The sequence below is a fragment of the Silene latifolia genome, unplaced genomic scaffold (assembly GCF_048544455.1).
Source record: "Silene latifolia isolate original U9 population unplaced genomic scaffold, ASM4854445v1 scaffold_70, whole genome shotgun sequence".
NCBI classification, from domain to species: domain Eukaryota; kingdom Viridiplantae; phylum Streptophyta; class Magnoliopsida; order Caryophyllales; family Caryophyllaceae; genus Silene; species Silene latifolia.
In genome coordinates, this window is record NW_027413609.1 from 1,164,892 (window position 1) to 1,176,156 (window position 11,265).

General features: G+C 38.8%; 1 protein-coding gene across 1 annotated transcript; it reads left to right on the forward strand.

Annotated features, from left to right (window-relative positions):
• The first annotated feature begins 9,914 nt into the window (after positions 1 to 9,914).
• Positions 9,915 to 10,941, forward strand: LOC141639998 (putative glutathione S-transferase). The gene is given in 3 exon segments (XM_074448966.1): positions 9,915 to 10,180; positions 10,182 to 10,292; positions 10,393 to 10,941. Coding segments are annotated over 3 exon segments (660 nt in total). The 5' UTR covers positions 9,915 to 9,976; the 3' UTR covers positions 10,738 to 10,941.
• The last annotated feature ends 324 nt before the right edge of the window (positions 10,942 to 11,265 follow it).

The window sequence follows — 11,265 nt, forward strand, 5'->3', positions numbered from 1 at the left end:
AGATTATAGTTCACTTACAATGATTTAAAAATTTGATGGGATCTTCCTCTAAAAAACGGAAATTGAGATTAGTCTTTATAAGGGCAAACATCTATGAATCCCTTTTTCGTCGGTAGGCCTAATATGACCCCTTCTACGTTGGGTAAGTAGTTGGGTTGACTTAGTTTACCTCAACATCATAGTCCGAAGAGTTTCTCGTGATTATGATGGACTAAAGATAGTATTTACAGAAATTTATCGACCAAGAATTCTAACGGTAGAATTAGCTAAAAGGTTAGCTTATCAATTTACAGAGAATTGAGTCTTGGGGTCATTTATATAATTCTTGAGGGAGGTCAATTGTATAAATATTTTGAGTCTTCGCGTTATGACATTAGTTCATTAGACTTAAAATAAAACGATGCACATGCTTATTATTTTATTCTTCTTTCGAAGTGTAGAACACGTTTATTATCAATAATACTGTTACAACAAATGGCTGGAAATAACGCAATCCTAATGCTTAGTGCCACACTAGATCGTTCGTCCTGGCTTAAAATGTTCATGGACCAAATGAATCAGTCCACTCGACTGAAGAATGATGGGTCCAATTTTGCGGACTGGGAGGCGGCACTACGGAATGCTGCCACCGCTGACGGTAAGCTCAGGTATTTAACTGAGCCAATACCGGTCAACCCAGGCCCAAATGCAGGAATCAACGAGTCACTCGCTTATAGTGAATTCGTTATGGAAGCGGGTGCGATAAAGAACGTACTCATCTTTGCAATGGAAACCAATTTGCAGAGACGCTTCATTGCCCAAGGTGCAAACAATATTTTCACCACGCTCACTAACGAGTTCTCAAAGGCACCGAGAATCGTTACATATGAGCATACCTGTCGCTTCTTTGATGCGAAACTCCAGAAGGGCCAACCGGTTAGCCCACACATTCTTCACATGATTGAGAATGTCGAGAAACTGGAGTCACTGAATTGTAGAATCAGTGAGAGCATTGTCATTGACCGAATGCTTCATTCTCTTTACGATGGTTTTGCCCTTTTCAGGGCGAACTACTACATGAATGACTTGAAAAAGAGTCCTCATGAGCTACACTCCCTTCTCGTACAGACCGAGAAGGATATGAAATTGAGTGGGAGCATGAAGCAGGATGTTCTCATGATTCACAACAAGAGTAAAGGTAAGGGCAAGGCTCATGGCGACCTAGCTGTAGGTAAGCCAAAGTTTAAGAAGCCAGGAAACGGTAAGAGTGCGCCTGGTGAGACTAGTGGCTCACACAGGGCAAGACAAAGAGAATGGGCGGTGACATAGAGTGCCACCATTGTCACAAGACTGGACATTGGAGGAGGAACTGTCCCGTCTACCGTGAGGACATCAAGGCAGGCCGCGTCGTTCCTTTTGGTATGTCATCTTATATTCATATGATTGAGATTAACCATGCAAGTTTCGGAATGGGTACTAGATACTGGTTGTGGTTCTCATCTGTGTAATCATTTGCAGGGCCTAAAGAACATCATACCTCTCGAAAAAGGTGATGTGGACCTGCGAGTCGGGAATGGAGCACGAGTAGCTGCTGCCTCGAAGGGAACATATGTAATCCAACTCCCTAGTGGTTTTGAGTTATCTTTAAATAACTGTTACTATGTACCCAGTTTATCTAAGAACATTATTTCTGTTTCCGTACTTGCTAAAGACGGTTTTACATTTTCAATAAAGGATAATAGTTGTATTTTCACTTTTAATGAAATGATTTATGGCAAAGCAGCTTCCATGAATGAAATTTATATCTTAGATCAAACCAGGGAAGTATTACACATGAATAATAAGAAATTAAAGGTTGGTGACAGAGATCAAACCTATCTATGGCATTGTCGAATGGGACACATAAATGAGAAACGCGTAAAGAAACTCGTCGATAATGGGACTATTCCCTCATTCGGATTTTCTGCATATGGCACGTGTGAATCATGTCTCATTGGCAATATGACTCGAATTTCCTTCAAAGGTGTTGGAATGCGCGCTAGTGACCTATTAGGACTCATACATATGGACGTATGTGGACCTATGTTAATTACCGCTAGAGATGGCTATAGATATTTTATCACTTTCACGGACGATTTGAGTAGATACGGATATGTCTACTTAATGAAGCATAAAAGTGAGTCCTTTGAGAAATTCAAGGAATACCAGAATAGGGTACAGAACCAACTGGGTAGAAAGATTAAAGAACTCCGTTCAGATCGTGGTGGCGAATATCTTTCAAATGAGTTTGATCAACACCTGAAAGACTGTGGAATCGCTCTACAATTAACTCCACCTGGAACACCTCAATTAAATGGTGTGTCCGAACGGAGAAATCGAACCTTACTTGATATGGTTCGATCCATGATGAGTCACACAAAGAGTGCTCGAATCATTATGGGGTTATGCTCTTTTGTCAGCCGCTCTTATACTTAACCGAAATCCGTCTAAAGCTGTCGACAAGACTCCATATGAAATATGGAAGGGAACGGTACCTAACTTGTCCTTTATTCGGGTTTGGGGCTGCGAGGCTTATGTCAAGTGGAGACACGAGGATAAGCTCGGCCCGCGATCGGTCAAGACATACTTTATAGGTTATCCAAAAGGAACATTTGGTCATTACTTCTATTCGCCAACCGAACATCGAGTTTTTGTTGCGGCTAGTGCGACGTTATTAGAGAAAGAATTTCTCGAGAACAAGTCGAGTAATAGAACCTTCGAGCTGTCGGAGATTCCAGAACCAACAACCGAGGAACAGATGGAGGAAGCTGTACCTCCAACTGATGATACGGTTAATATTCCTGAGGAACCTAGGAGGTCGGGTAGAGACTCTCATCCTCTGGACAGATACATTGGTATGGTCGAGGAGAATGATGTTTTACTTCTAGAAAGTAATGAACCCGCAACCTATAAAGGTGCTATGGTCTGTTCCGACTCAAAGCTATGGCTCGAAGCCATGCAATCCGAGATGGACTCCATATATGAGAATAACGTATGGGATCAAGTTGATTTACCTAATAAGGTAAAACCTCTACAGTGCAAATGGCTTTACAAAATAAAGCGTTCTGTAGACGCGCAACCAGATATCTATAAGGCACGACTTGTGGCAAAAGGTTTCACTCAAGTGCAAGGATTGCATTATGATGATATTTTTACACCTGTAGTCATGCTACGTTCCATTCGGATAATCTTAGCGATTGCCGCATTTCATGATTATGAGATTTGGCAAATGGATGTAAAAACCGCCTTCTTAAACGGTTATTTGGAGGAAGAGTTGTACATGGTGCAACCCGAAGGTTTTATAGATCCTAAACATCCTAAGAAAGTATGCAAGCTTAAGCGTTCCATTGATGGACTTAAGCAAGCTTCTCGGAGTTGGAATCATCGTTTCGACCAAGTGATAAAAGAGTATGGCTTCACTCGATCGGTCGAGGAACCATGCTTATATATCAAGTCGAGTGGGAGCAAGATTGTATTCTTGATATTGTATGTCGATGACATACTCTTGATTGGGAATGACATTCCTCTCCTATCTTCGGTTAAAGAATGGTTGAAGAACCATTTCCAGATGAAAGATTTGGGTGAGGCACAGCGCATTTTGGGAATCCGTATCTACCGAGATAGATCACGACGGACGTTATCACTTAGTCAGGAGTCTTATTTGGATAAGGTTCTTGAGAGGTTCAGCATGACCAACTCTTAGAAGGGGAACCTTCCTATGACGACTGGGATGCAGTTGAGCAAGTCTCAGTCACCCACGACGCCTGAAGGGATTGAGCGCATGAGTCGTGTTCCTTATGCATCTGCAATAGGATCGATCATGTATGCCATGATATGCACACGTCCAGACGTGGTATATGCATTGAGTATGACGAGTCGGTACCAAAAGACTCCAGGTGAAACACACTGGATAGCAGTCAAAAATATCCTCAAGTACCTACGGAAGACTAAGGATTGGGTATTGACTTATGGAGGCGATACTAAGCTATGCGCAACCGGTTACGCAGATGCTAGCTTCCAAACGGATCGAGACGATTCAAAATCTCAGTCCGGGTTCGTCTTCACTCTTAATGGTCCGCGGTCGGTGGAAGAGTTCCAAACAGAGTGTTATAGCAGATTCTACTACTGAATCCGAGTACTATGCCGCTTCGGAGGCAGGAAAGGAAGCGATATGGATGCGTCAATTCTTACAAGGGCTTTCGGTAATTCCTAGTTCGAATGACCCGATCACCATCTATTGTGACAATAGAGGTGTCATCTTCCAGGCTAAGGAGCCAAAGTCTAGCAACAAATCAAGACATGTACTTCGGAAGGCTCACCTGATCCGTGATTACGTGGAGCAAGAAGAGATAGTGATTGACAAGATTGCGACGGATGATAACATCGCGGATCCTCTCACCAAACCGTTGAATTATGATAAGCATGTAGGCCATGTTAATTCCATGGGAATTAAACATGTTCCAGAGTTGTAGTACTTGATTATGGATTTGATACATTATCTTTTTCATATATTATTTATAACTTCATCGTTTTATATATATAATATTTTGTTTTTCATGTGGATTGTACTGACAACATTGAACACCACAAAGTGAACTGAATTACATTATATTTGTTTTGGTCCGTAATCGCCAATGTGAGCTGATAACTCCGGTTATTATATTGTGCAGTCGATAAATGGTGGGTTTAACGAGCCATAAGTTAAACGGTTGCCTAATCGATCACAGATACGAGATTATGACGATACTTCGTAGGACAACTTTTTGTGACAACGCAATGGAGTCCTAAATGTTTAAAAACATTCGGTGCCAGGTCGTGGATAGGACATCCATTGTGTTCCTAGCGTCGATTCTTTTGACTATCAACTGTCTCTTGAGATTAAGGCAGTTTTTGGGTGACTTTGGTTTCTTTCTCACGGTCTACCGTAACTGGGGCTAAGTAGATTTTTTCGGGTCATTTCATATCGTGCTTACATCTCAGGATTCGAGTTGAAGAAAATATCCAACCCTTATCGGTATAGTTATTTCTCGGGGCCACTCGAGAAGTTGTAATCGAAATGCATGGCCATGCTCGAATGTTGATTCGTTTATCAGTTAAGTTACTCTCTAGTCGGGAAAACCACTCTTGATATCGATCACTTGTAAAATACGACCTTTGTGAATTCGGATTTGCAAATTGTTTTACATTGAGTGGGAGAAATTTTATAGGATATGAGAATCGGTTATCGCACATACACTTGTGAGGACAAGTGGGAGTTTGTTGAAGCTGGTGTCCTCCACAAATTAGTGTGATAACATTTGTAAATCTCTTACAGGTTCACAAGAGTATACTTCGTATATTTAATCAGTTGATTAACGTTTACCTAATAACGGTTGGCTTGCTAGAAAGTTTGACGTTATTATCATACAGATGGCGGTGATCAACTGGTCCCTAAAAGTCACACCTATAGGACGTGTTTGAGAAATGTGGTTATAGAAATATAATTACATTGATGCCCAAAATGACTAAAAAGTTAGTCAATGTGTTGATGAGATAATTATTTAATGAAAATTAAATAATATTAAGTTGAGACGAATTAACTGTCAATTCGTAAATTAAATATAATAAGTTATATTTAAATTAAATATATATAAGGTTAGTTTGGACGAATTAATCTGTTAATTCGTAGTTAAATATAATCAGTTGTATTTAATATCAACAAGTTGAATGTGACATAGTGGTAATAGTGAGGGTACACAAGCCAAGAGGTCATGGGTTCGATCCTCACTAGATGACAATTTAACACACTTTATATATTTTTGGAAAGACCAAAATAAGGAGAAAAATACTCCTTATTTCGGTTCACTTGGCCGAAATTAGGGAATGTTTTTCTTTTCCTAATTGACTCCAAGTTTCGGTCTGTATAAAAAGAAAGGTAGAGAATTATTTCTACCCTAATGCTTTGTCTTGACCTAGTCTCCTCTTTCTCATCACAAGAACACAAAGACAATTAAATTTTACAGAAAATTTTAGATTGATTTCTATCATAATCAAAGGGCATATCTCAGATCGTCTTGGGTGCAACTAATAGGCGAATATCAATTTTGATATTGTTCTTAGGCCATATTTGCTAGGACCGAAGGTTAATTCTAAATCTTTTTACTTATGTTTATGTATTTTATTTTATGACCTTAGATCATCTTTATTAAATTGTTATAATCCTTCTAGTTTAAGGGAAGTATACAGATTTATTTCCCACACAATTTTCATCAAAACCATACCAGATACGTATCGACAATATTTATACAGATAGATAAGGATGCTAGAAATATGAGTTCTTAAAACCGGATTTCAGATACAGTTTTCAAAATTGAATCAAATATCCGTTTTTGCTCACCCTAAGGCCCTAAGTATTGTGCCGTGTATTAGTACTATTATTATCTTTATGTGGAATTGCTTTATCTTTTTTTTTTATAACATAACAAGGATTAAAGCGACGGATTTCACTAGTAAAGTAAGACATACTAATAAATACATACTCAAAATAAAAATTGTGCAATTAAATAATTCGTCAAAACGAAATAAATGGCATTTCCGGAAAGCGAACGAAAGTATCAAAACTTAATTAAACATGAAAATCAATTAGGAAAATACAAAAGAAACACAAAAAGTAGCTAAAAGACGAAAACAACCATGCAAATAAACACAAAGGCCCAGTTCTTTTGGACTTAAAGTCACTTAATTTAAGTTCAGTTCAGTTCAGTTCAGATCCAATAAGTTCAGTTCAGTTCAGATCCTATAAGTTCAGTTCAGTTCAGATCCTATAAATTCGGTTCAGATGCTATAAGTTCAGTTCAGTTCAGATCCTATAAGTTCAATTCAGATCATATAAGTTCAGATCTTATAAATTTAGTTCATAAAAGTTATATACGAATGATTATTTTTAAAAACTGATGCAAAAAACATTTGACATTAATATTCGATACATATATACATTATTATTTTTAAAACAAAATTATCACTCCTCTCATTAATTTTTATCGTAATGAATCGTAGTGTAATATATAAACAAACCAATATATATAAAGCGGAAAATTGTTATTATCTTACCTTGTGCTTTAAATTATATTTTCTTATCAATGTTCTCTCTTGGCTGCCGACTAATTTCTTGTAAAAGTTTTATTTGATTTCAACAAAAAATTGCGTTTTTATAACAACAACAACAACAACAACAATAATAATAATAATTAAGTTAAATTAAATTAATTAAATTAAATTAAATTAAGTTAATTTAAATTCGGATTATATAAATTCGATTGATTCGAGATCCTATAAGTTCGATTCGATTCGAGATCCAATAAGTTCGATTCGATTCGAGATCCTATAAGTTCGATTCAGTTCGAGATCCTATAAGTTCGATTCGAGATCCTATAAGTTAAGTTCGATTGATTCAGATCCAATAAGTTCGGTTCTCGAGATCCTATAAGTTCGATTCGAGATCCTATAAGTTCGATTGATTCGATTCGGATTCTATAAGTTTAGTTCAGTTTAGATCAGTTCTATTTCAGTCTAAAAGAACATGGCCAAAGTGCTAGCAACATGGCCAACATCCGTTAAATTTGACGGAAAGAGGATTTAGGGTCCTTAAAGCTTCCTATATACTCATAATTCATGTCCTTATAGCTAGTTTAATTCAAAGGTTGGGTCCTTCCACTTTACTTTACTCACATTCTAGCCTACTAAACTTGAAAGTCAATGATCAAGAGATGAGCCCCTAATGCTATCATCCCTGACGTCATCATCTGGAGCATTGAACTGCAAAAAAACAATTATAAATGTTTCGTTCATCTATAAATAGACCTGGCAAACGGGTCAACCGGGTCGGGTTCGGGTCGGGCCAGTTTGGGTCGGGTCATTTCGGGTTTCTCAAATTTTTGGATTAGTTCGGATCGGGTCAGTTCATTTCGGGTTACGGGTCTATTTCGGGTTTGTTGGTCGGGTGTGTTTCGGGTCAAGCGGGTCGGGTTAATTCGGGTCAGGCCATTTTTGGGTCAAAGATTAAGAGAAGAGAGGCATTTCAAGTCTATTAGGGTCAATTAAAGTTATATTTTGTCGGGTCATTTTCGGGTTGAGTGGTTTCGGATTGGTCATTTCGGGTCGGGTCTGTTACGGGTCCATGAAACCTCGGGTCATTTTCGGGTCGGGTCGGGTCACTTCGGGCTTCGGGTGTCATTCGGGTTCAGCAATTCGGGTCAATTTCGGGTCTCGGGTCATCCTTTTCGGGTCGGGTCAACCGGGTCGGGTTGATTTTGCCAGGTCTATCTATAAATCACAACTGGTCCATACTACTTCATTCATTCACTATATGTGAAGAAATCCAAAGTTCGATATGTGAGGATTGTCCCACATTAATAAAAGAGGAAAAAAATTACCACTTTATAAGGTAAGGGACTACTTCTTCTATTGCCAATTGGTTTTAGAGTGGAACCCTCTTGGACCTGTTATTGTGGACTCTTTCTTCTCAGTTTTGGTGCGGCCCAAAGTTTGCAGAGACGGACGAGCAAAGCTACTCAGTTGAATTTGTCTGATCTGAGTTAATAATAGGCAATGTTTGCAGCTAGACGAGCAAAGTTGAATGAATTTGTCCAGTCTGTGTGAAAAGTGGGTCTCGCATGTGAGGGGGAGTGTGAAGAAACCCAAAGTTTTCACATTTGAGGGTTGTCCCAAATTGATAAAAGATGAGAAGAATTACCACTTTATAAGGCAAGAGGCTACTCCCTCTATTGCCAATTGGTTTTAGAGTGGTAGCTCAGTTGAATTTGTCCGATCCGAGTTAATACTGGGTCATGTTTACAGCTGGATGAGCAAAGTTGCTCAGTTGAAATTTGTCCAGACTGTGTGAAAAGTAGGCCTCACATGTGAGGGGAGTGTGAAGAAACCCAAAGTTTCCACATGTGAGGGTTGTCCCAAATTGATAAAAGAGGAGAAGAAATACCACTTTATAAGGCAAGGGGCTACTCCCTCTATTACCAATTGGTTTTAGAGTGGAACCCTCTTGGACCTAAGTTGTTGACTCGTTCTCTTCCGTTTGGGTGCGACCCAGACCCGTTGTTAAATTTAACATGGTATCAAAGCCCATGGCTAAAGACCTGGGTTTCATGGGCCAAAGTTTGCAGAGACGGACGAGCAAAGTTGCTCAGTTGAATTTGTCCGATCTGAATTAATACTGGGCCATGTTTGCAGCTGGACTAGCAAAGTTGCTCAATTGAATGAATTTGTCCAGTCTGTGTGAAAAATAGGCCTCACATGTGAGGGGGAGTGTGAAAAAACCCAAAGTTTCCACATGTGAGGGTTGTCCCACATTGATAAAAAAAGAGAAGAATTACCACTTTATAAGGCAAGGGGCTACTCCCTCTATCGCCAATTGGTTTTAGGGTGGAACCCTCTTGGGCCTAAGTTGTGGACTTTTTCTCCTCTATTTGGGTGCGGCCCAGGCCCGTTGTTGAATTTAACATGGTATCAGAGCCATGGTTATGTGACCTGGGATTCATGGGCCAAAGTTTGCAGTCGGACGAGCAAAGTTGCTCAGCTGAATTTGTCCGGTCTGAGTTAATACTGGGTCATGTTTACAGTTGGACGAGCAAAGTTGCTCAGTTGAATGAATTTGTCCAGTCTGTGTGAAAAGTGGGCCTCACATGTGAGGGAAAGTGTGAAGAAACCCAAAGTTTCACATTTGAGGATTGTCCCACATTGATAAAAGAGGAAAAGAATTACCACTTTATAAGGCAAGTGGCTACTCCCTCTTTTGGCAATTGATTTTAGAGTGGAACCTTCTTAGACCTGTTGTTGTGGACTTTTCCTTCTCAGTTTGGGTGCGGCCCAAACCCGTTGTTGAATTTAACACTATATATAGTACTCACTCCGTAAACATCTACTCCGTATAATAAATATATATCTAAAGCGTAGAAATTAAACAAAAATGCAAGAAGTCAAAGTGTATGGTGTATGGGGTAGTCCATTTAGCAGGAGGGTTGAAATAGCCCTTAAGATGAAGGGAGTTGAGTATGAATTTATTGAGGAAGATCTTAACAACAAAAGTGAGCAGCTTCTTATGTATAACCCTGTCCATAAAAAAATCCCTGTGCTTGTCCATAACGGTAAACCCGTGGTGGAATAAATCACCGATTATGGAATACATTGACGAGACTTGGAAGGAGAACGCGGTTCAGCTCCTACCAACAGACCCTTATAAGCGAGCTCAAGTTCGTTTTTGGTCCAAATTTATCGATGACAAGGTAATCAATCAATTAATAAGTAAAAGTACTTAATTCATTTTAGAGACGCTTTTGCTAGTGTACTCGATCATTTTATATATATTATAATAATTTGAAGCAGATAATGGCTTCAGTAGGAGCAGCACTGTTGAGCCAAGGAGAAGATGTCCAAAAAGCAAAAGAAGAAATGGAAGAGGTCCTTAAGGTTCTTGAGAGTGAGATCATTAAAAAAGAGTTATTTGGTGGAGATAAAGTCAGTTTCTTGGACATTATAGGATTATTTGTTGCATATTGGGTACCAATTGTTCAACAACTATTAGGAAATTATGTTCTCACAAGGGACAAGTTCCCAGGCGTTTATGAATGGGCTGATCAATTGTTAGATGATACTTTCATCAAGGATAACTTGCCAAACAAGGATAAATTGATCCCACTCTTACGAACCCGTTTTGGGGTTCAATCTTAAATCAAATGTTTCAATTAAATAAACTTCATATACAATACGAATATAATATACTCCCTCCATTCAACTCCACTTTATATGTATTCCATTTCCGTCCATTCAACTCCACTTTACAGGTTTCCTTATTTGGCTAAAAAAATGACAATTCTATCCTTATTGAAAATCTTTATTTACAAAAAATGCCACCCAAACCCCACACTAACCCACCATAAAATCTCACCTTTATATTTTTTTAATATTTTTAACCTCTTCTTCCTCTTTCCCAATGTACTTTTAATACTTTTTTAATCCGCTTCTTAATATCCGTGTAAAAACCAAAGTTGCAAAGTGGAGTTGAATGGAGGTAGTATATACCACAAATGAGAATTTGTGACGCACATTTTTCATCACAAGCTTATGCGAGAACAAGCGGAAGAGCAATAGGAAGAGAGGTTGTGAAAGGTAACGAGTTTGTGACGGACACAAGCAAAACTTATTGATAATATAGTCGTATTATGTACTCTTTTTTTGGGGGCGGGGATAAACTCTCTT